Below are 27026 nucleotides of genomic sequence, written 5' to 3' on the forward strand. Positions count from 1 at the left end.
GGACCAAACTCGCACTCCTTTGGTACAGGAACTGAATGGCCCTTAGTAAGGAGCCATCCACCCCATACTCCCGGAGCACCCCCCACAGGATGCTCCTGGGGACACGGTCGTAAGCCTTCTCCAGATCCACAAAACACATGTGGACTGGTTGAGCAAACTCCCATTTCCCCTCCAGCACCCTAGTGAGGGTAAAGAGCTGGTCCATGGTTCCACGTGCGGGACGAAAACCGCATTGTTCCTCCTCGATCTGAGGTTCAACCATCGACCGGACCCTCTTTTCCAGCACCCTGGCATAGACCTTGCCAGGGAGGCTGAGGAGTGTGATCCTCCTATAGTTGGAACACACCCTCTGGTCCCCCTTTTTAAAAATGGGGACCACCACCCCGGTCTGCCACTCCAGAGGTACTGCCCCCGATGTCCACGCAATGTTGCAGAGGCGTGTCAACCAAGACAGCCCTACAACATCCAGAGCCTTGAGATACCCAGGGCGGATCTCATCCGCTCCCGGAGCTCCACCGCCGCGGAGTTGTTTTACTACCTCGGCGACTTCTGCCCCAGAGATTGGATGGTCCAACCCCAGGCCCTCCGGCTCTGTTTCCTCTATGGAATACGTGTTGGTGGGATTGAGGAGCTCCTCAAAGTATTCCTTCCACCGCCCGACTATATCCTCAGTTGATGTCAGCAGCTCACCACCCATACTGAGAACAGTGTGAGCGTGTTGCCGCCTACCACCCCTGAGGCGCCGGACGGTTTGCCAGAACCTCTTTGGAGCCGATCGATAGTCTTCTTCCATAGCCTCACCGAACTCCTCCCACGCCCAAGTTTTTGCCTCAGCGACTGCCCTCGCCGCAGACCGCCTGGCCATCCGGTACCGGTCAGCTGCTTCAGGAGACCCACAGACCAACCATGCCCTGTAGGCCTCCTTCTTCAGCCTGACGGCTCCCCTCACCTCCGGTGTCCACCAGCAGGTTCGGGGGTTACCGCCACGACCAGCACCAGCGACCTTGCAGCCACAACTTGCAACAGCCGCCTCCACAATGGCAGAGCGGAACATGGCCCATTCGGACTCAATGTCCCCCACCACCCCCGGGACGCGGTTGAAGCTCTGCCGGAGGTGGGAGTTGAAGACCATCTTGACAGGTTCACCCTCCAGGCGTTCCCAGCAGACCCTCACTACTCGTTTGGGTCTACCAGGTCTGCGTGGCATCTTCCCCTGCCATCTGATCCAACTCACCACCAGGTGGTGACCAGTTGACAGCTCTGCTCCTCTCTTTACCCGAGTGTCCAGAACATACGGTCGCAGGTCAGATGATACGACTACAAAGTCAATCATCGACCTACGACCTAGGCCGTCATGGTGCCAAGAGCACCGATGAACAACCTTATGTTCGAACATGGTGTTAGTTATGGACAAACTGCGACTCGCACAGAAGTCCAATAACTGAACACCGCTTGGGTTCAGATCAGGCAGGCCGTTCCTCCCAATCACGCCCCTCCAGGTCACGCTGTCATTGCCCACATGAGCGTTGAAGTCTCCCAGCACGACAATGGAGTCCCCAGTCGGGGCGCCATCCAGCGTCCGTCCTAGGGACTCCAAAAAGGGCGGGTACTCTGAACTGCTGTTTGGCGCATATGCGCAGACAACAGTCAGGACCCGTTCCCCGACCCGAAGGCGCAGGGAAGCAACCCTTTCGTCCACCCGGGAGAACCCCAACATACAGGCCGATAGTCCAGGGGCAAGCAAAAAGCCCACCCCGGCCTTCCGCCTCTCACCCGGAGCAACTCCAGCAAAGAAGAGGGTCTAACCCCTCTCGAGGACTTGGGTTCCAGAGCCGACGCTATGTGTCGAGGTGAGGCCGACCATATCTAGTCGATAGCGCTCAACCTCTTCCACAAGCTCCGGTTCCTTCCCCGCCAGAGAGGTGACGTTCCATGTTCCGAAAGCCAGCTTCCATAACCGAGGATCAGACCGCCAAGGCCCCCGCCTTGGCGGTCTGATCCCCATTGCACCGGACCCTTCATATTCCTCCTGCGGGTGGTGGGCCTACAGGGAGGTGAGCCCATGGCTCCTGTTCGGGCTGGGCCCGGCCGGACCCCATGGGCGAAAGCCCGGCCACCAGGCGCTCGCCCACGAGCCCCAGCCCCAGGCCTGGCTCCAGGGTGGAGCCCCGGTAACCCTCCGGGCCGGGTACACGTTCTCCTCTTGGTCTTCTTCATGAAAGGTCATCTGAACCGTTCTTTGTCTGGCCCTTCGCCTAAGACCAGTCTGCCTTGGGAGACCCTACCAGGGGCAAATTGCCCCGGACAGCATAGCTCCTAGGGTCATTAGGACACTCAAACTCCTCCACCACGATAAGGTGACGGTTCAAGGAGGACTCGTGTTCCTAATATTTTGACATAGCAGTCAGTGTGCTAGACTAAATAACAGAAACACTTTAGAGTTGAATTCAAAGCTTCAGTTAAGAGGCTGAATGTCATGGTTCCTGTTTTTGATGTTCCTGTTTTATTTTGTTAAGTCGTTTCCTTGTTTCCTGTTTTATTTTGTTAAGTCAGTTCCTTGTTTCCTGTTTTATTTTGTTAAGTCGTTTCCTGTTTTATTTTGTTAAGTCAGTTCCTCGTTTCCTGTTTTATTTTGTTAAGTCAGTTCCTTATTTCCTGTTTTATTTTGTTAAGTCAGTTCCTTGTTTCCTGTTTTATTTTGTTAAGTTAGTTCCTTGTTTCCTGTCTTACCTTCTTCCTGTCTTAACAGAAGTTATTGTATTCGGTCCTAAGCATCTCAGAGATTCATTATCTAATCACATGGTGTCTTTGGATGGCATTACCTTGGCCTCCAGTACTACTGTAAAAAACCTTGGTGTTATATTTGATGAGGATATGTCCTTTAAATGTCACATAAAGCAAGTGACCAGGACTGCCTTCTTTCACCTGCGTAATATCGTCAAAATTAGGAACATCCTGTCTCAGAGTGATGCTGAAAAACTAGTTCATGCATTTGTGTCGTCCAGACTGGATTATTGTAATTCATTACTGTCTGGCTCCAAATAGCTCTTTAAAAAGCCTCCAGTTGATTCAAAATGCTGCAGCAAGAGCATTGACAGGAATTAGCAAGAGAGATCATATTACTCCAGTTTTAGCTTCTCTTCACTGGCTCCCTTTAAAGTCTAGAATAGAATTTAAAATCCTCCTCCTTACATACAAGGCCCTTAAAGGCCTAGCTCCATCGTATCTTAAAGACCTTATTGTACCATATCATCCCAGCAGATCACTTCGGTCTGAAAGTGCAGGCCTACTTGTGGTTCCTAGAATTTCAAAAAGTAGAATGGGAGGTAGAGCTTTCAGCTATCAGGCTCCTCTCCTGTGGAACCAGCTCCCAGTTTGGGTTCGGGAGGCAGACACTCTCTCTATTTTTAAGGTCAGGCTTAAGACTTTCCTTTTTGATCAGGCTTATAGTTAGGGCTGGACTAAACCATCCCTTAGTTATGCTGCTATAGGCCTAGGCTGCTGGGGGACGATGCACCAAACACATGTCCTCCTTCTTTCTTCTCTCTCCTCTCTCGCATCCTCCACTTTCTTTTCTCTGGCACAGAGCTCTTGCCCTCTAATTTCCTATCTACTACTAGTCATACAATTCTGTGCTATTACTATGTAGAATGTTTACTGCTGTGTGTGTCCCACCCCCCTTCCCCCCCCTTCCCCCCCTTCCCCCCTCTTCCCCCCCTTCCCCCCTCTTCTTGTGAGTATCTCTGGCCTGGAGTGGTGTGTTTCCTGTGGAGCTCTATACTACATCTGTTGTCGTGGTCTCATCAGCCTGCCCAGTCTTCATGGAATCCTGCAGTTATCCACTCCTACCTGAATGAACAATTCTCCAACCTGCCTATGATTCCTCTTACATTTTCAAACTGTCATGTAACATCATCAGTTTGTATCATAAGATTCCACATGTACGCTTTAGTCAGATATGTGTATCTATGACAGATGGATGTTTATCTTGCTGTTCTCTTCTCTTCTCTCTTTGCTGTTCTCTTCTCTCTTTCTTCTGTCTGTACCCGGCTGGCCTTAGGCAGATGGGTCCCTCCATATGAGCTGGTTCTGGTTCTGGTTCTGCTCGAGGTTTCTTCCTGTTAAAAGGGAGTTTTTCCTGCCACCGTTGCCTTCAGGCTTGCTCTGGGGGTTTCAGGCCGGGTTTTTGTAAAGCGTCTTGAGACGATTTGTATTGTTATTGACGCTATATAAATAAAATTGAATTGAATTGAATTGTGATTTTCCACCTGTGTAACTGTCTGTCCCGCCCTGATTGTTGTCGCCTGTGTCTCCTCTGTCCTTGTGTACATATAATCCTGTCTTTCCCTTTGTCCTCTGTCATGTCTTACTGTTTCTCTGTGTTCTAGCTCTGGTCTTGTCCTGATTTCTTCTTGTCATTTCTGAAGGTTTGATGTTAAACCTTGTGTTACTTTTGGTTTAATTAAATTAATGTTTTGCCTCCTCCTGCCTCATCGCCTGGGTCCTATCTCACCCTGAAAACCTTGACACTGAACTCACACTAAACATTCACAAATATTCAGGAGCGGGTTCGAGTCCAGCTGAGAGCTCAGTCAAGTCAGTGTTTCCTACCAACTGGAACATTATTTCGTTTTTAGTCGATGACAGAAAACATTTATTGTTGGATGTGAAGAAATATTCAGACTCTGAATCTGCGTCATGAGACATTTGTGTTGACTCCTCCTCTCAACCTGTTTCCTGGTTTTAGTTTAGTTTCACTTTCATCAGGATCGTGTCGCAGATATTTTTCTCTCCGTGTCAAACTCCGTCTGAAGGTAATGAAGCAGTTTTGAATGTTTTCTTGGTTAACATCAGATGTCAGTAGCTCAGCTCCAACAGAAGCAGCAGAAATCTGCAGCTCCATAAATTCACGTTAAACTGTACGGAAGCGTATTGCTGCCACACTGTAGAAAAAAAAAGGCTCAATATTATGTAATTACATGAAAGTTTCTTGTTATAACATGATATTTTTCACGTTTTAACAAGATAAGTATCACGTTATTTCGTGAAATTATCACGTTATTACATGAAATTATCACGTTATTTCAAGATAATGATATTTTCATGTTATAACGTGAAAATATCATGTTATTTCAAGATAGGCTATGATATTTTCACATTCACGTATTCAGAAGCAAGAGTAGGCTCCTTTACGCTACCGGAGTTCAATCATGGCTCCTTTACACGAGTTAATCACATTCTATTTTAAACTCGGTTTAAGACATGGTGACATTCTCCAGTTATTGAACACGGTGGATGACGTTGTTATAAGTATGCGCACACTCAGGAGGATTTTAAAACGCCTGGGATTGTACCGACGGAAGAACGAATCCGACCCTCTTGAGGTAGCCTCGTTCCTCATTGATCAATTGGAGGGGCATGGAAGGCTCCATGGGTACAAGATCCACCATCTGAACTGCATCCAAGCTGGATATGTTGTCACCCAAAGTACGGTGAGGCATTTGTTGAAGTTCCTCGACCCCCGTGGTGTTGAACAAAGACGGAGAAATCGCCTGATGCGACGCATGTACTTTAACCCTGGGCCTAATTTTATGTGGCATGTTGACTCGTACGACAAACTAAAGCCATTTGGTGTATGTATAAATGGAGCCACAGATGGCTTTTCAAGACTCATGATATGGCTTCATGCCTATTCAACAAACAGCGATCCCAAGATAATCGCTGGTTATTTCATACGAGAAGTTGAGAGGAGGATGGGGACACCTTCCAGAATTCGCGCAGATTTGGGAACAGAAAATGTCACAATGGCAGAAATGCAGAGGTTCTTACGATGGAGTACAGATCATCGTCACGTCAGTGATTGTTATATATCTGGGTCCAGTAATCACAATCAGCGGATCGAAAGCTGGTGGGCCTTTTTGAGAAGACATCATGCCCAGTACTGGATTAATCGTTTCCAGGAACTTAAAGACAATGACTGTTTCTCTGGAGACTTCTTGGACAAGCAGCTCATATTGTTTAGTTGCCTGGCCATCATACAGGTAGGCTACCTATGTGCTCATGCGTAACAGGCCATCAAAATCACAAATTCTAAAAAATATGTACAGATTAAATTAATTGCATACTATCAATTAACTGGGTAAAGCAATAGACACAGGGAAAAGCTATCCAGCATTATTAGCTGTGTGTGTTGACCATAGCCGCGGGAACATATTCTCAGCAGGGGGTGCTGAGAAAAAAAAAGCTCTGCGCTGCAACTCGCTACATTAATAAAAAAATATATATACCAGCGCGGCTTGACTCCTACACCATGGCAATATTGTTACATGCAGCGGTGACACATAGTCAACTGCGTTATTTATTCACGAAGCCACCCAGAAAATACACAATGATAAGTGAAGCATGTGTAGCCTACGTGTAGTATACACATTGATATGAATCTCATTATTAGAAATAAAGAGAAAATCATGAAACGCAAGACATGAGATCAGTTCTCAATCGAAAACCAAAAGGAACTTTTAATTCAAAGATAATTCAGAGCTGATTGGTCGTAGGTTTGTAATAACAATGAACCCGGAGCCTTGGCCACATTAATTAAGCGTGCAAAAATCTTAACTTGCACAAAACAATATTACATACACATACATAGTGGAACCAGAACAAACAATGTGTCACGGAGTCCGTGTAACTGTCCATGGTGCTGATCACTTTGGCAACAGTAAACAATTTGTCACAGCTGTCCATGTAACTGTGGTGCTGAACACCGTGCGTAAAGGTGTGCTGCGCGGTTGCAGCATTTGAAAAAGAAACGTGACTTACCGCCTGCATCACACAACTCCAAATGTGGCCTTCCTCTCCGGGTTGGCGCTGACTCCTTTTGTTTTGTTGAGGCTTCCCAAAAAAGTCTAAAATGCGTTTTTGCGCCATGGTGATCAGTTAGCTCGACTACAACTTGTACAGTAGTGTCAAGTGTCACGTAAGGTCACGTATCGTCACTTACCGTCACTTGACACTTAACCTTACGTGTGGTCATGTGACTAGCAAGACACAAATTGTATAGTGAATATTAAGCCAGACCGCGACAATTTATAGTTATTAGTGTTGCCAGTTTTAACTTTTAGCATTTTCTTTTTTTCCCCACTTTTTCACTTTATTTCGTGTATTTATTTTTGGGTAAATACATTTTTGGGCTGCAGCACCCCCAGCACCCCTACTTCCCGCGGTACTGGTGTTGACCTGAGCTGACAAAAATTCTATGCCTATGAGTAACAATGTTGTCCATGATATTTTTGTCTTACTATATAGGAAGAACTGCAGCAAGTCGCACATTTGTGGAATACCCATGTCATCCGCAAGAGCAGAAATGCAGTAGCTCCAAATGGACGTCCAATTCTCATGTACACCATCCCTCACCTATTTGGAGGACAAGATCACCTGAAAGAGGTCTCCCGGGAAGCAGTGGAGGCTTGTAAACAGGAATGCCAACAGAGAGGACCTTACCCCTGTGATGAAACAGTTTTCAACATGTGTTGCCTTATAATGGCAGAGAACTTTTTACACTCACCCACCACAGCAGATGAAGCTATAGAGCTGTATCTTTTCCTGAGAGCATGCATCCTACAAGACTTAGACACTACCCCATGATTTCTGGAGTACTGTGACTTGGTTAGTTTTGAACATTTAATATATGAGGAATAGTAAGATCCCAACCATCATATTTTTGTTTTAATTTCTTGATCTATTTTGCCTACACTGTAGTTTACCAAGTTATGTATGTAGGGCCTACAAGAATTCAGTGTGGTTATGTTTTCTTTTTTTAGAATAAAACAAACCTAAATATGACACAAAATAAACTGTTGTTTCCCAACATTATGGTGCAATATGATCAATGAAAGAAAATGAGCGATAAGTGCAAGTCTAAATTTATTTGATAGCAACATGTAGGCTATTGCAACCATTGTAGTATCACATTGCTGCCTAACTCGTAAACATGTATTACCTGATAAAACAACAGGTCACAAGAGTATAGAAATACATTTGTGCTCAACTAACATTAAAATTGGTCTTGAGGTCATAGCACTCTGGAACTCATCAACATCTATTACCTCATAAAAAAAGACAACAGCAGCACAACCCCATACAGTATACAGGTCTTGAACGTATTGCTCTCTGTGGGAACTCATCAACAGGTAACAAGAGTATGGAAATTTGAGCTTAACTAACATTGAAATCAGTCACACAAAAAAGTGGTCAGGTCTTGAACACTGACCTCTGAAACTCATGTTAATAGTAACAGGCTTGTTTTGCACAAACTTGACAGATGGTAAAATGCTCTGCTCCTATGTCTAATCATTATCTGCATCTCCATCTCTCAAACACAATATGCATTATAGTGCTGATATTGCAGGTAAAACATCCCACAGTATGCCCCAAAACAAAAGACAGATAAATGCTGATTTAACTGAGTATTTTTACCTCATTTTTGTTCAGATGTCCAAAAATATCAGCCTTGATATTGCAGGTAAAACATCCCACAGTATGCCCCAAAACAAAAAAAAGATAAATGCTGATTTAACTGAGTATTTTTACCTCATTTTTGTTCAGATGTCCAAAAATATCAGCCTTATTCTTAAACATCTGTATTGAAGTTAGCCTTCTGCTTCTGTTACATTCAGATGAGATACATACATACCGTAACAAACCTATGCTATGGTGAATGTATAGGTGTTTTTATCGTTCAGTATACTGTCAAATTCAGTGCGTAGTTCAGGATAGGAAGTATATGTCCATGGTAGTTCCAAAACTGCACCACATGTATGTGCTATAGGCCGTCGTGCCAGTCCATCTACTGTGGTGAACATGATCTCAATCTTGTTAACACAGATTATATCTGAGCCTGTGACAAATCTTAACATCTTTCTGAGACCTGTATCATCCAATCCTCTAATGTATTGTTGCAGGAAACGAAAGCTCTGGTTCTCTGCTTGAGTTGAAGGAGAGGCATCGAGTAACTTCAAAAGCTTTTTGGTTGTTGGCTTTTTGTCCTCATACATGTGCAAGACATCTTGTGGGCTTGCGAAAGCTTCTTTTAGAGAGGAACCAGCAACTAAGGACATCTTTTCAGATGCATATCTTGGCTTCTGGATTAACTGTTTGTGCGCAACTTTTAGCAGGATGCTTTTTAAATTCTCTTGTGTTGGATATGCTGTTACGTCCAAACGGTCCAAAAGGTCCAAAAGGTCAATCAGCTCCTCCCTGTCCTCCTCTGAAATACCTTCTTTTAAGGCAGTGGTGATCAGATTCCTGTCTGAGTGACTTACATATAGAAGAAGACTTTCAAAAAGCACATCATCTGACACTTCATTCTCACTAAAGATAAGTGCCACCGCGAAAGCAGGGGAAAGGCGACAGGGAAAATAGCCATGGTCTTGAAATCCTTTCAGTAGAATTCGGCCAATGGATTTCCACTCGTCTTCTTGCCACTTAGGACACAGAGATGGAACCCTCAGGTCCTCCCCTTCAGCTGTGTGGTCCATAAGCTCAGTCCAGAAAGCAGCATACACATCCCTTGAGACACCATCTATGTCAGCTCCTATTTCATCTATGTAAGTGTATCTCAGGTGGTGTTTGAGAAGTGCCGGATCCTTGAATTGGCCTATCATCTCCTCCAGAAGATTGACCCTATGAAGTTTTATGGTGATATTCACAACATCATATGAAGCTGCAGAACTACTTGCAACATCACCTACAGATGCTGACTCTGGAGTAATGTTTGCTGTGTATGTTATGGGTGAGGAGGGGGTGAGTGCAGGTTGATATGGCAACGTGTCATCCATTTGGCCAGCCATTTCTTCTCCAATATAAGGGCCAAGTATCACATCTGAGGTGTCTAGGTCTATGTATGCCTGTACATAAGGAAAAAGTTGCTCATCTTCATTCAGTTGCACTACATCCATATTCACATTTTCCCCACCACATTCTTCATCATCCTCCTTATCTTTTGGGGTGTTAGTGCACAGGTAAAATCTCAAAACTCCCATTCTTAGTATGCTGTACAGTTCTCCAACTGTAACGACTTCATCAAATATAGCTTCCTCCTGATAGTCTAATATGTCATGACTAAATGCTTCATATTTTCCTACTTTATTTTCTCCTTTTGGGAAGAAAATGTCTTTGGCATACTGTAATATGTCTGCTTTTTTTGATTCTTTGGGGACATCAATGGTCCTCGTCCCCCCTCCTTTGCGTTTTCGGACTTGTTTACCTTCGTGGATCCACCCCAGTTCCACTTTCCTTGTTATTTTTTCCGCCCATTTGTTGTGTTTCGCATTATTTCTTTTCCGTTTTGCAGTAGAAGTCTCCTGGTTATTAGGGTCATCCTTACTCCCACCAATGCCCATCTTCTGTTTCAGTTTTTCAAGCATTGAATGTTTTGTTGATTCTTTTGCACTTGCACCATGATGTTCCAGGCAGAAGCGTCTTGCTGCAATCCTATCTCCATAAATTGGGATGTAGCCAGCCAGAGCATCATCATCCATACAATCAATAACTGTGGCATCAATCTGTCAAGACAAACATAATAATTACAACTCAAGTACAAGATTACATTAGTTATGCACACACACAGGAAATACAGAGGTTTGTTTGTATTATTAATATTATTATTATTACGAACATTCACATGGAAAACATATAACTGCAAATAGATTTACTTTGACGCATGAAAAAAACACTTAGCCTGGCCCTAGGCTATCACTGACGACGCTGACACTAATTAGACTACTATTGCCAGACTATCGCCAAAAGGCTGTAGCAGGCCAGGGGTGTCAAAGTCATATTAGGTAGTGGGCTGGATTTGTTGGAATGAGACCTTGTGGGGGTCATTATCATTTTTCTGCATGGGTATCAGAGTGTTATTTGATGATATCACTTATGAGCAAGTACAAATAATGTATTGCTGTCATATACTCTCTTGAAATGCCCTACTTCCATGTTAGGTTTTCCGCTTCCTTCCTGAGGATGGTTTGTGGTGCTTGGTTTAATCAATTTATCATAGAGATATTGCTTATTACACATTGTTGAAGACAACTTCCTACCAAAAACATCTGGGGGGCTGTATGAAACCTTATGGCGGGCCTGATCTGGCCCCCGGGCCTTATGTTTGACACCTCTGCTATAGGCTAAATCCGAGTCTAGACCTATGTAGGCTACAACCTAGATAATGATGTGCTATTGCCATGTAGTGGATAGTCTACCTTGCGGTAAATACACCTTCATAGCTGGGTCAAAAGGTTTCACGTCTTTTTAATTATCAGCCAGAGAGAAGAAATGCTTTCTGATTGGCTGGTGAGGTGGCTATTAATAACGGGACACCTATGAAGTAGCCTAGATCTGGTAAAACAAAGGGTCTGTCCGAAACGGGAAAAAATGCTGCCTTTTAAGATATCTAACAGGGGAGCGAGGCATCGTGGCATGTCCGAATCAAAAATGCTGTCTTCTAAGATACCTTCGTTTTGCCCAATTTTGAAGGCAGCATCGTTGTATCCTTCATGCTGCCTTCAACGTCCAAAGTTCTATCGAACTATGATGTCAGTGACCGCTGGCAACCGCGGGAACAGCTGTTCACAAAGACGAAACACTGTCGGTGTCATGGCAACGGCGTTCTGCGTTGCTATCTTGCTAGGCCGTCCGAAACAACGTTCGTAGCTGGTACCTTGATGTTTACTAAGGCGTGACTCGCTAGGCAGCCGAAGGCAGCGAGACAGCAGGCAGCTGCCTTCCGTTTCGGACAGACCCAAAGTTTAATCAATGGACTTGAACCTCCGCTGCGTGTCGGAGTTCTTTGCCTCTCGCCCCATTAAGTTATGGACACGTTACGGCGGCCATTATCCCTTAGGCTACTTGTTGGAGAGCTAATAACACAGTGTTGCATTTTCTACAATAGTTCTAGCCCCTCATAGTCAGTGTGTAACGTTAGCTTAGGCCTACCATTAGGCCTACTGTGCTGGCAAGCTAAATTAGCCAATAGCCACTGTAAGCTAATCACACACAATGTTTTGAATTAGACGGTGGTGGGTGTAAAAAAAAAACCGCACTTACATGTTCTTGCTCCATTCGAAGAAGACATTCTTCGGGTACTCCACGAACTCGCAGAAATCTGGAAAGTGGAGAATCCACATTCTGAGCCATGGCGACACTCACTCACTGCGACCACTGCGACACTCACTGGAACACTCACTGCCAGTTGGAGAAGCATGATGTGAAAGACAAAAGAACATCTTATCTTGAAATAACGTGATATTTCATGGAATAACGTAATAAATATCTTGTAAAAACGTGAAAATATCATATCTTGAAATAACATGATATTTTCACGTTATAACGTGAACATTATCATGAAATAACGTGATAATTTCATGTAAAAACGTGAAAATATCATATCTTGAAATAACATGATATTTTCACGTTATAACGTGAAAATATAATTATCATGAAATAACGTGATAATTTCATGTAATAACGTGATAATATTTTATCTTGAAATAACATGATATTTTCACGTTATAACATGAAAATATCATTATCATGAAATAACGTGATAATTTCATGTAATAACGTGATAATTTCACGAAATAACGTGATACTTATCTTGTTAAAACGTGAAAAATATCATGTTATAACAAGAAAATTTCATGTAATTACATAATATTGAGCCTTTTTTTTTCTACAGTGTGGCAGCAATACGCTTCCGTAAAACTGAGTCAGAGCTTAAAGTTTAGAGTCTGGATGAGGCCTAGTCTGAGGCCTTGGATGAAACGATCACGATAAAGATCTGTGATCACCTTTTACTCCAGTCCTGTCAGATCAGATGTGGAGGAAACTTTTTAAAGTGTTACAGCAGAAAGAGAATAAAAAGATCCAGAGGTTGAATCCATCTATGTTCTGGAGGAGAACAGCTTCTTTCTACAATTTATATTTTAACAACAGCGGGGATTACCAAAGTGACGCATGCGCGCTTGTGACCTCTTACATAATGCGTTTTTTCAAACATGATCAAATGGCTGAAATCAGGTGAACTGTCAGGTGAGATATCTAAAGACAAAGTTAATGATGAAGGATATTTATGTTGTGTGTAACTTTACTGAAATATAAATTAAATTACTAACGTTCTACTTTTATTTCCATACCCACTGTGTTATGATGACGGGTTGTGTTACATACACGGTCATTTAAAGTGGCTGAAAATATTCTAACATTTCCTCCAACTGATCTGTTTCTGTCTCTGATCCTCATCATCCTCTTTGATCTTTAAAGTTGAATCTTGTGGTAAATTTGTTCCATTATATTTAAATGTGAGAGCTCATTGTTGTGATTATTGTATTACATGTGTGTTCTGGTCATTTGAGCAGATTAAACATGCTGCCTTTAATATGGATATAAAAAAGATGGTTGGGTTCTTTTTAAAGTGTGGGGGATTCTGGAGGGTCCTGGTTGGGACATAGAAGGGTGAGAACGGCTGATCAACAGGATCTGAAGACTGGTCTACATTTGACATTTGACTGTAGAATGCAGCACATTGTGCAGTGACTTTCATCCCTTCATTACATGACTACATTAAGATACATTAAAGAAGTGAAAGTAGAAACTTGAAGCCTTCTCAGCTCAATGATCAGATTAGAAACTTTTCCAGTTAGAAATGATTCATTAATGAATGTTTCTTGTCTTTAAATGACATTTTGAAGGACATTCTTCATTTTCCAGTTTCCTCTTTAATTAGTTCCAGTTCATGTTGATTTCAATGAGAGAAGTCATTATTAGTGACATCTGTTAAATCTTAGTTTGAACTGAATCAAAGCTCATTCTTCTTCTTTGATTCAAAGTCAATCAGAGCAGAATAATTGAGCAGCAGATGTTCAGATCAGAGTCCAGGTTCACTCTGATCTTTAAAAAGCAACAAGTTCATAATAATGATATATTAATAATAATACAAGCTCTTATTGTGAAAATCTGCCTCCTCCCTCCTTCCTGTCCTCCTCCATCACAGGTGCAGCCCTGACTGGTTCCAGGAAGTATCTGACCTGAGTCTCTAGTGTCCAGGTGGAGTGGAGACTCTGTGAATCAACGGTGAGTCTGGTTTATCTTAGGGTTAGGGTTCACTAACTGTTTCTGTCTGTGATGTTTGGACAACATGTTCACTACAGAGTTTGGATCACAGCAGCTTTAACTGACATAATCAGAGCCAATCAGTGGAGGATCAGCTGATATCTTTACAGCACAAATGATTTCAGTCCATGTTCAGATGAATGATTTGTGTTTCCTCTGCACTAGAAGGTAGAAAGCTGATGTGGATTCAGCAGCATGGACCAGATGGAGGACAAAGAGGAGAGAGTAAGACAACTGGAAGAAGGGTTGACTGATTTCAGTCGTCATTCATCTGACCCCAGCTGTGTGTCCCTCAAGAGTGATCGGTCACATGATCGACACATTGGTTTTCAAAGACGTCAACCCTTTGCTCGTAAGAGGTAAAATGTTCCCACCATGTTACTGATTCATGTTTAAACTGTTATTGATCCAGAGAAGTTTTATTAACCAGTTTATTTATCTTCAGCATCATTAATCTCATGTACATGTGTTACATCTGGAAGCTGTCCAGTCTAACCAGACTTTAACTGATTCTTCTTCTCTAACAGGATCAGTCCTGACCCCAGCTGTGTGTCCTTCAACAGTGATCGGTCACATGATCGTCACATTGTTTTTCAAAGACATCAGCCCTTTGCTCCTGAGAGGTAAACCAGTGTCCATCTTCATACATGAGTCAGAGGAGACTAGCTTGACGATGCAAGCAGAAAGAAAGAGTCATTCCACTGATTGAAAAGAAGCTCACATATCCCAGAAAGATAGTTGAAGAACTTGTAAAAGCCTGTGTAATGTTAGAACAGCACATTATTCATCATTAATAGATGAAAAGAAGAAGAAGCTCAGATTCACTGTCAGCTCTGTAGCCAGGCTGACAAAGAGATTAGGATTAAATTAACCACATTAGACTGGTTTGAATCTATCAAACAGATTCCAAGTTAGTTAGTTAGTTATGGAGTTCCTCAGGGTTCTGTGCTAGGACCAATACTCTTCACATTAAACATGCTTCCTTTAGGAAATATTATCAGGAAACACTGCAGAAATCTCCATCTCTATGCAGATGACACCCAGCTATATATATGAAACCTTTATGCCTTAAATAAATAACAGATGACCTGTAACTTTTAACTGAACTAATCAGACTAAACACAACTCATTGTATTTGACCCTAAACATGTCAGAGATTCATTATCTAATCATCTAGTTTCTCTGGATGTCATTACCTTGGCCTCCAGTTCTACTGTGAGAAACCTTGGTGTTATATTTGACCAGGATGTGTCCTTTAATTCTCTCATTAAACTAGTGACCAGGATGTGTCCTTTAATTCTAACATTAAACTAGTGACCAGGATGTGTCCTTTAATTCTAACGTTAAACTAGTGACCAGGATATGTCCTTTAATTCTAACATTAAACTAGTGACCAGGATATGTCCTTTAATTCTCACATTAAACTAGTGACCAGGATGTGTCCTTTAATTCTCTCATTAAACTAGTGACCAGGATATGTCCTTTAATTCTAACATTAAACTAGTGACCAGGATGTGTCCTTTAATTCTCTCATTAAACTAGTGACCAGGATATGTCCTTTAATTCTAACATTAAACTAGTGACCAGGATGTGTCCTTTAATTCTCTCATTAAACTAGTGACCAGGATGTGTCCTTTAATTCTCTCATTAAACTAGTGACCAGGATGTGTCCTTTAATTCTAACATTAAACTAGTGACCAGGATGTGTCCTTTAATTCTCTCATTAAACTAGTGACCAGGATGTGTCCTTTAATTCTCTCATTAAACTAGTGACCAGGATATGTCCTTTAATTCTCACATTAAACTAGTGACCAGGATGTGTCCTTTAATTCTAACATTAAACTAGTGACCAGGATGTGTCCTTTAATTCTAACATTAAACTAGTGACCAGGATGTGTCCTTTAATTCTAACATTAAACTAGTGACCAGGATGTGTCCTTTAATTCTCTCATTAAACTAGTGACCAGGATGTGTCCTTTAATTCTCACATTAAACTAGTGACCAGGATGTGTCCTTTAATTCTAACGTTAAACTAGTTAAATGTTAAATTTTAAAACCTTCCATATTAAACATGAGATCCAATGATCCATTCCACCAGTTTATTTAATGAAGAGCAGAGGGATGAATGGTGATAGTGTTTGGAGGATTTCTTTCTGATTGAAAATATAAAAATACACAGAGATGAGTTAAATATAATTTAAAGGAACTCTAAGGTCAGTATTTAAAATGAAAGTAAAGCTGACACCTCACATCATTAATGCATCAGTGTTCATTTAAATCTTCATATTAGTCTTGAGACGATACAGAAATCTAAATTAGGATAAAAAGGTCAGTAACTGATAACCACCATCAGACCAAATAAACAGATAAAGGTTTAAAGAATCAGTTTTACTGACAGGTTACAGGTTCTTTATTTTCCTAATGAGAAAAGTCTTCACAGGCTCCAGGAGTCGTGGTTTTAGAACCTGCTGGGTGTGACCAGGTTATGATTTAACAATCTCTGATTCATGTTAAAACTGTTATTGATCCAGAGAAGTTTTATTAACCACTTTATTTTCAGCATCCTTCTTTTCATGTAACTGTCACTGTCATAGTGGCCAAGTGGCTGAGACAGAAACTGAAATAAGACGTAGTTATTGAGTCCAGGTGCATTTGATGTGGAAAGACGTCAGTCACTTTCAACAGTATGGATGTGAGAACAACAACGTAAAAGAATATAATGACGAACTAAAAGGAAAAGTCTGAGCTCTGCACCGTGCTATCTGTTGTTCTTTAACTTATCATCTGGGTTCTACTATGAGACATTAATAAATGTTCAATCATCTATTATCAGTTAATCATCAGTAGATTAACACCTGGTCTACATCACATCTTAACATTTACAGCTGAATTTACAACACACTGAAATACATTTTAGACCAGTTCTTATTCAAAGAACCATTTCTAATCATTGCTTAACAACAACATATCAACGTCCCTCCAACTCTACTTGGTACCTTCCACTGGGATCCTCTCTTCATTGACCAATGATGATGTGAACGCTACAGGCCAGCTTCTATTAATGATGAATAATGTTAACAGGACACACAGTCTAACCCTGAGACAGTCACATCCTGAAGCTGGCCACCAGACTAAACTTGAACTGTAAACCTCAGTGGAAGAGTCTGCTCAGATATTTCATTAATGATACGTGGACTGAAGATGATTTATGGTTCATTCTTCTTCATAGTTGGTCTTCTGTGGCTGACGTCTAAAAACTGATTCTTCTTCTCTAACAGGATCAGTTCTGACCCCAGCTGTGTGTCCTTCAACAGTGATCGATCACATGATCGACACATTGTTTTTCAAAGACATTTACTCTCTGCTGCTGAGAGGTAAAATGTTTCCTCCATGTTTCTGATTCATGTTTAAACTGTTATTGATCCAGAGAAGTTTTATTAACCAGTTTATTTATCTTCAGCATCATTAATCTCATGTACATGTGTTACATTTGGAAGCTGTCCAGTCTAACCAGACTTTAACTGATTCTTCTTCTCTAACAGGATCAGTCCTGACCCCAGCTGTGTGTCCTTCAACAGTGATTGGTCACATGATCGCCACATTGTTTTTCAAAGACATCAGCCCTTTGCTCCTGAGAGGTAAACCAGTGTCCATCTTCATACATGAGTCAGAGGAGACTAGCTTGACGATGCAAGCAGAAAGAAAGAGTCATTCCACTGATTGAAAAGAAGCTCACATATCCCAGAAAGATAGTTGAAGAACTTGTAAAAGCCTGTGTAATGTTAGAACAGCACATTATTCATCATTAATAGATGAAAAGAAGAAGAAGCTCAGATTCACTGTCAGCTCTGTAGCCAGGCTGACAAAGAGATTAGGATTAAATTAACCACATTAGACTGGTTTGAATCTATCAAACAGATTCCAAGTTAGTTAGTTAGTTATGGAGTTCCTCAGGGTTCTGTGCTAGGACCAATACTCTTCACATTAAACATGCTTCCTTTAGGAAATATTATCAGGAAACACTGCAGAAATCTCCATCTCTATGCAGATGACACCCAGCTATATATATGAAACCTTTATGCCTTAAAGAAATAACAGGTGACCTGTAACTTTTAACTGAACTAATTTAAACTCAGACTAAACACAACTCATTGTATTTGACCCTAAACATGTCAGAGATTCATTATCTAATCATCTAGTTTCTCTGGATGTCATTACCTTGGCCTCCAGTTCTACTGTGAGAAACCTTGGTGTTATATTTGACCAGGATGTGTCCTTTAATTCTCTCATTAAACTAGTGACCAGGATATGTCCTTTAATTCTCTCATTAAACTAGTGACCAGGATGTGTCCTTTAATTCTAACGTTAAACTAGTGACCAGGATATGTCCTTTAATTCTAACATTAAACTAGTGACCAGGATATGTCCTTTAATTCTCACATTAAACTAGTGACCAGGATATGTCCTTTAATTCTAACATTAAACTAGTGACCAGGATATGTTCTTTAATTCTCTCATTAAACGAGTGACCAGGATGTGTCCTTTAATTCTCTCATTAAACTAGTGACCAGGATGTGTCCTTTAATTCTAACGTTAAACTAGTGACCAGGATGTGTCCTTTAATTCTAACGTTAAACTAGTGACCAGGATGTGTCCTTTAATTCTCTCATTAAACTAGTGACCAGGATGTGTCCTTTAATTCTCTCATTAAACTAGTGACCAGGATGTGTCCTTTAATTCTCTCATTAAACTAGTGACCAGGATGTGTCCTTTAATTCTCTCATTAAACTAGTGACCAGGATGTGTCCTTTAATTCTCACATTAAACTAGTGACCAGGATGTGTCCTTTAATTCTAACATTAAACTAGTGACCAGGATGTGTCCTTTAATTCTCACATTAAACTAGTGACCAGGATGTGTCCTTTAATTCTCACATTAAACTAGTGACCAGGATGTGTCCTTTAATTCTCTCATTAAACTAGTGACCAGGATGTGTCCTTTAATTCTCTCATTAAACTAGTGACCAGGATGTGTCCTTTAATTCTCTCATTAAACTAGTGACCAGGATGTGTCCTTTAATTCTCTCATTAAACTAGTGACCAGGATGTGTCCTTTAATTCTCTCATTAAACTAGTGACCAGGATGTGTCCTTTAATTCTCACATTAAACTAGTGACCAGGATGTGTCCTTTAATTCTCTCATTAAACTAGTGACCAGGATGTGTCCTTTAATTCTCACATTAAACTAGTGACCAGGATATGTCCTTTAATTCTAACATTAAACTAGTGACCAGGATATGTCCTTTAATTCTCTCATTAAACTAGTGACCAGGATGTGTCCTTTAATTCTCTCATTAAACTAGTGACCAGGATGTGTCCTTTAATTCTCTCATTAAACTAGTGACCAGGATGTGTCCTTTAATTCTCACATTAAACTAGTGACCAGGATGTGTCCTTTAATTCTCTCATTAAACTAGTGACCAGGATGTGTCCTTTAATTCTCACATTAAACTAGTGACCAGGATGTGTCCTTTAATTCTAACATTAAACTAGTGACCAGGATGTGTCCTTTAATTCTCTCATTAAACTAGTGACCAGGATGTGTCCTTTAATTCTCTCATTAAACTAGTGACCAGGATGTGTCCTTTAATTCTAACATTAAACTAGTGACCAGGATGTGTCCGTTAATTCTCACATTAAACTAGTGACCAGGATGTGTCCTTTAATTCTCACATTAAACTAGTGACCAGGATGTGTCCTTTAATTCTCTCATTAAACTAGTGACCAGGATGTGTCCTTTAATTCTCTCATTAAACTAGTGACCAGGATGTGTCCTTTAATTCTCTCATTAAACTAGTGACCAGGATATGTCCTTTAATTCTCACATTAAACTAGTGACCAGGATGTGTCCTTTAATTCTCTCATTAAACTAGTGACCAGGATATGTCCTTTAATTCTCTCATTAAACTAGTGACCAGGATGTGTCCTTTAATTCTCTCATTAAACTAGTGACCAGGATGTGTCCTTTGATTCTCTCATTAAACTAGTGACCAGGATGTGTCCTTTAATTCTAACATTAAACTAGTGACCAGGATGTGTCCTTTAATTCTCTCATTAAACTAGTGACCAGGATATGTCCTTTAATTCTCTCATTAAACTAGTGACCAGGATGTGTCCTTTAATTCTCTCATTAAACTAGTGACCAGGATATGTCCTTTAATTCTCACATTAAACTAGTGACCAGGATGTGTCCTTTAATTCTCTCATTAAACTAGTGACCAGGATATGTCCTTTAATTCTAACATTAAACTAGTGACCAGGATGTGTCCTTTAATTCTAACATTAAACTAGTGACCAGGATGTGTCCTTTAATTCTAACATTAAACTAGTGACCAGGATGTGTCCTTTAATTCTAACATTAAACTAGTGACCAGGATGTGTCCTTTAATTCTAACATTAAACTAGTGACCAGGATGTGTCCTTTAATTCTCACATTAAACTAGTGACCAGGATGTGTCCTTTAATTCTCACATTAAACTAGTGACCAGGATGTGTCCTTTAATTCTAACGTTAAACTAGTTAAATGTTAAATTTTAAAACCTTCCATATTAAACATGAGATCCAATGATCCATTCCACCAGTTTATTTAATAAAGAGCAGAGGGATGAATGGTGATAGTGTTTGGAGGATTTCTTTCTGATTGAAAATATAAAAATACACAGAGATGAGTTAAATATAATTTAAAGGAACTCTAAGGTCAGTATTCAAAATGAAAGTAAAGCTGACACCTCACATCATTAATGCATCAGTGTTCATTTAAATCTTCATATTAGTCTTGAGACGATACAGAAATCTAAATTAGGATAAAAAGGTCAGTAACTGATAACCACCATCAGACCAAATAAACAGATAAAGGTTTAAAGAATCAGTTTTTATTTTTTTTTTTTTATTTTTTTTTTTAAGAAATTTTACAATATTAGAGACATGGGACAGAACAATTACATAAGAAAAACAATAACACGAGTCGCAGATGGAAAAAGTAAAAATAAATAAATAAAATAAAAAGCAGCATAGGGGGAAAATGGATCAATATAACTTGTACATTTAGAGAGATAGGGCTAGGTCCACATTTTAACGACATTTCAGTTTCTTTTTTTTTTTTTTTTTTTTTTTTTTTTTTCCCGATTATCTTCAGTTTCTCCTTCATAAAACACAAAGATAACCATATATACTCCAACAAAAAGTGTTACACAATCAGTCACATTCACACTAATAATCTTGTCCTGTTGGGAAAAGGGACCGGGTTTATTCCAGATGATCTGTCCATTTCTTCCAGTATCTTGTGAATTTGTCCATGCACAGGTTCAAGGAGAAAGTCAATTTTTCCATGTCATATATTTCTTTCACAATTGCAATCCAGTCCTCTTTCAATGGAGACTCTTTTGATAGCCATCTTCTTGTAATAGCTTTTTTGCTGGCTACTAACATTATCTTAATCAAATATTTATCAGTAACATTTATTGTTTGGGGGATATTACCTAGATAAATTGTACAAAAATCGTGTTTAATCTCAAAGCCTACTACTGATTTAATTTTCTCCACCACATCTCGCCAATAGGGTTGTATAACCGAACAGTCCCAAAAGATATGGAAATGATCCGCCTGGACGTTTCCACACTCTCTCCAGCATCTTCCATAACTTGGATGACCTTTCTGATGTTGTTTAATTTTGGGAGTAATAAAAAATCGGATCATATTTTTCCATGAAAATTCCCTCCAGTGGCCAGAGCTGGAGGTGCTCATTTGGGTTTTACAAATATTTAGCCAATCGTCTTCTGAGATGGTTATTTTTGCTTCTTTTTCCCAGATGGATTTAACGTGAAAAGTGGAAAGACCATTGAGTGATTGTAAACAGGAATAGATTCGAGTAATCAGTTTTCGTTTCAATTTAGATTTATATGCATCAGTCAAAATGTTAACTAACTCACAGGTATCTTCCTCTGTTGCCCTTATGTCACAGTTAAAGTGAGCTCTAACTTGAAGGTATCTGAAGAAATCTTGATTTTCTAAGTCATAGGAGTCTTTAAGTTTTTGGAAACAGTCTAATCTTCCTTTATTAGAAATAAGACAGTACGATGTGATACCCTTCAACAGCCACTGTTTGAAACGCCCATCCATATGGGCGGGTTTAAAATCTTTGTCATGTGCTACCCATCGTAGTATTTTGATATGATTTTCCAGTTTGTTTTTGCGACATTCTGCAAACCAAATATTTAGGGGTGTTTTTGTCCAATCACTAAGGTTTTGTTTGTGCATTAGGTATAGATTTCTATCCCCCAGCAAACTCATGAGGGGAATGTCCAATTGGTTTAGTTCTAGATTTTTCCATTTAGCATTATAATATGGGTCGCACCAATATATCAGATATCTAAGCTGTGCAGATTTGTAGTAATTCTCTATGTTTGGGAGAGATAGTCCACCTTTTTCTTTGGATAGCTGCAATGTTTTATATCTGATCCTTGGCTTAAGGCCTTTCCAGACGAATCCGGATAGCATTCTCTTCCACTCTGTTAATTGTTTTTCGGGTTAAAGAATCAGTTTTACTGACAGGTTACAGGTTCTTTATTTTCCTAATGAGAAAAGTCTTCACAGGCTCCAGGAGTCGTGGTTTTAGAACCTGCTGGGTGTGACCAGGTTATGATTTAACAATCTCTGATTCATGTTAAAACTGTTATTGATCCAGAGAAGTTTTATTAACCACTTTATTTTCAGCATCCTTCTTTTCATGTAACTGTCACTGTCATAGTGGCCAAGTGGCTGAGACAGAAACTGAAATAAGACGTAGTTATTGAGTCCAGGTGCATTTGATGTGGAAAGACGTCAGTCACTTTCAACAGTATGGATGTGAGAACAACAACGTAAAAGAATATAATGACGAACTAAAAGGAAAAGTCTGAGCTCTGCACCGTGCTATCTGTTGTTCTTTAACTTATCATCTGGGTTCTACTATGAGACATTAATAAATGTTCAATCATCTATTATCAGTTAATCATCAGTAGATTAACACCTGGTCTACATCACATCTTAACATTTACAGCTGAATTTACAACACACTGAAATACATTTTAGACCAGTTCTTATTCAAAGAACCATTTCTAATCATTGCTTAACAACAACATATCAACGTCCCTCCAACTCTACTTGGTACCTTCCACTGGGATCCTCTCTTCATTGACCAATGATGATGTGAACGCTACAGGCCAGCTTCTATTAATGATGAATAATGTTAACAGGACACACAGTCTAACCCTGAGACAGTCACATCCTGAAGCTGGCCACCAGACTAAACTTGAACTGTAAACCTCAGTGGAAGAGTCTGCTCAGATATTTCATTAATGATACGTGGACTGAAGATGATTTATGGTTCATTCTTCTTCATAGTTGGTCTTCTGTGGCTGACGTCTAAAAACTGATTCTTCTTCTCTAACAGGATCAGTTCTGACCCCAGCTGTGTGTCCTTCAAGAGTGATCGGTCACGTGATCACCACATTGATTTTAAAAGACATCAACCCTCTGCTCCTGAGTGGTAAAATGGTTCCTCCATGTTTCTGATTCATGTTTAAACTGTTATTGATCCAGAGAAGTTTTATTAACCAGTTTATTTATCTTCAGCATCATTAATCTCATGTACATGTGTTACATCTGGAAGCTGTCCAGTCTAACCAGACTTTAACTGATTCTTCTTCTCTAACAGGATCAGTCCTGACCCCAGCTGTGTGTCCTTCAACAGTGATCGGTCACATGATCGCCACATTGTTTTTCAAAGACATCAGCCCTTTGCTCCTGAGAGGTAAACCAGTGTCCATCTTCATACATGAGTCAGAGGAGACTAGCTTGACGATGCAAGCAGAAAGAAAGAGTCATTCCACTGATTGAAAAGAAGCTCACATATCCCAGAAAGATAGTTGAAGAACTTGTAAAAGCCTGTGTAATGTTAGAACAGCACATTATTCATCATTAATAGATGAAAAGAAGAAGAAGCTCAGATTCACTGTCAGCTCTGTAGCCAGGCTGACAAAGAGATTAGGATTAAATTAACCACATTAGACTGGTTTGAATCTATCAAACAGATTCCAAGTTAGTTAGTTAGTTATGGAGTTCCTCAGGGTTCTGTGCTAGGACCAATACTCTTCACATTAAACATGCTTCCTTTAGGAAATATTATCAGGAAACACTGCAGAAATCTCCATCTCTATGCAGATGACACCCAGCTATATATATGAAACCTTTATGCCTTAAATAAATAACAGATGACCTGTAACTTTTAACTGAACTAATCAGACTAAACACAACTCATTGTATTTGACCCTAAACATGTCAGAGATTCATTATCTAATCATCTAGTTTCTCTGGATGTCATTACCTAGGCCTCCAGTTCTACTGTGAGAAACCTTGGTGTTATATTTGACCAGGATGTGTCCTTTAATTCTCTCATTAAACTAGTGACCAGGATATGTCCTTTAATTCTAACATTAAACTAGTGACCAGGATATGTCCTTTAATTCTAACATTAAACTAGTGACCAGGATATGTCCTTTAATTCTCTCATTAAACTAGTGACCAGGATGTGTCCTTTAATTCTCTCATTAAACTAGTGACCAGGATGTGTCCTTTAATTCTCTCATTAAACTAGTGACCAGGATGTGTCCTTTAATTCTAACATTAAACTAGTGACCAGGATGTGTCCTTTAATTCTCTCATTAAACTAGTGACCAGGATGTGTCCTTTAATTCTCTCATTAAACTAGTGACCATGATGTGTCCTTTAATTCTCTCATTAAACTAGTGACCAGGATGTGTCCTTTAATTATCTCATTAAAATAGTGACCAGGATGTGTCCTTTAATTCTCTCATTAAACTAGTGACCAGGATGTGTCCTTTAATTCTCTCATTAAACTAGTGACCAGGATATGTCCTTTAATTCTCTCATTAAACTAGTGACCAGGATATGTCCTTTAATTCTCTCATTAAACTAGTGACCAGGATATGTCCTTTAATTCTAACATTAAACTAGTGACCAGGATGTGTCCTTTAATTCTCTCATTAAACTAGTGACCAGGATATGTCCTTTAATTCTGACATTAAACTAGTGACCAGGATATGTCCTTTAATTCTCTCATTAAACTAGTGACCAGGATGTGTCCTTTAATTCTAACATTAAACTAGTGACCAGGATATATCCTTTAATTCTCTCATTAAACTAGTGACCAGGATATATCCTTTAATTCTCTCATTAAACTAGTGACCAGGATATGTCCTTTAATTCTCTCATTAAACTAGTGACCAGGATATATCCTTTAATTCTCTCATTAAACTAGTGACCAGGATATGTCCTTTAATTCTCTCAATAAACTAGTGACCAGGAAATATCCTTTAATTCTCTCATTAAACTAGTGACCAGGATGTGTCCTTTAATTCTCTCATTAAACTAGTGACCAGGATGTGTCCTTTAATTCTCTCATTAAACTAGTGACCAGGATGTGTCCTTTAATTCTCTCATTAAACTAGTGACCAGGATATATCCTTTAATTCTCTCATTAAACTAGTGACCAGGATGTGTCCTTTAATTCTCACATTAAACTAGTGACCAGGATGTGTCCTTTAATTCTCTCATTAAACTAGTGACCAGGATGTGTCCTTTAATTCTCACATTAAACTAGTGACCAGGATGTGTCCTTTAATTCTCTCATTAAACTAGTGACCAGGATGTGTCCTTTAATTCTCTCATTAAACTAGTGACCAGGATGTGTCCTTTAATTCTCTCATTAAACTAGTGACCAGGATATGTCCTTTAATTCTAACATTAAACTAGTGACCAGGATATGTCCTTTAATTCTCACATTAAACTAGTGACCAGGATGTGTCCTTTAATTCTAACAAACTAGTGACCAGGATATGTCCTTTAATTCTAACATTAAACTAGTGACCAGGATATGTCCTTTAATTCTCACATTAAACTAGTGACCAGGATGTGTCCTTTAATTCTCTCATTAAACTAGTGACCAGGAAATATCCTTTAATTCTCTCATTAAACTAGTGACCAGGATGTGTCCTTTAATTCTCTCATTAAACTAGTGACCAGGATATGTCCTTTAATTCTCTCATTAAACTAGTGACCAGGATATGTCCTTTAATTCTAACATTAAACTAGTGACCAGGATGTGTCCTTTAATTCTAACATTAAACTAGTGACCAGGATGTGTCCTTTAATTCTCTCATTAAACTAGTGACCAGGATATGTCCTTTAATTCTCTCATTAAACTAGTGACCAGGATGTGTCCTTTAATTCTCACATTAAACTAGTGACCAGGATATGTCCTTTAATTCTCACATTAAACTAGTGACCAGGATGTGTCCTTTAATTCTCTCATTAAACTAGTGACCAGGATGTGTCCTTTAATTCTAACATTAAACTAGTGACCAGGATATGTCCTTTAATTCTAACATTAAACTAGTGACCAGGATGTGTCCTTTAATTCTCACATTAAACTAGTGACCAGGATGTGTCCTTTAATTCTCACATTAAACTAGTGACCAGGATGTGTCCTTTAATTCTCTCATTAAACTAGTGACCAGGATATGTCCTTTAATTCTCTCATTAAACTAGTGACCAGGATGTGTCCTTTAATTCTCTCATTAAACTAGTGACCAGGATGTGTCCTTTAATTCTCTCATTAAACTAGTGACCAGGATGTGTCCTTTAATTCTCTCATTAAACTAGTGACCAGGATGTGTCCTTTAATTCTCTCATTAAACTAGTGACCAGGATGTGTCCTTTAATTCTCACATTAAACTAGTGACCAGG

The 27026-nt window shown here is 40.0% G+C and overlaps 1 protein-coding gene across 5 annotated transcripts in view; it reads left to right on the top strand.

The window, feature by feature from the left end:
• Positions 1-4757: 4757 nt before the first annotated feature.
• LOC311506724 (uncharacterized protein) overlaps positions 4758-27026 on the top strand; it is a 41803-nt gene continuing 19534 nt past the window's right edge. The window contains exons 1-9 of one of the 5 annotated variants that reach the window (XM_084570797.1): positions 4758-4814; positions 7306-7665; positions 14045-14124; positions 14329-14522; positions 14691-14786; positions 17442-17537; positions 17706-17801; positions 23653-23748; positions 23917-24012. In XM_084570797.1, the coding sequence (XP_084426923.1) occupies positions 14359-14522; positions 14691-14786; positions 17442-17537; positions 17706-17801; positions 23653-23748; positions 23917-24012 (644 nt within the window). In that variant the 5' untranslated portion in view covers positions 4758-4814; positions 7306-7665; positions 14045-14124; positions 14329-14358. The other 4 variants (XM_084570799.1, XM_084570801.1, XM_084570800.1 and 1 more) reach the window with 4 other exon arrangements.

This window comes from Chelon labrosus (assembly GCF_963514085.1).
Source record: "Chelon labrosus genome assembly, chromosome: 21".
Lineage (NCBI taxonomy): Eukaryota > Metazoa > Chordata > Actinopteri > Mugiliformes > Mugilidae > Chelon > Chelon labrosus.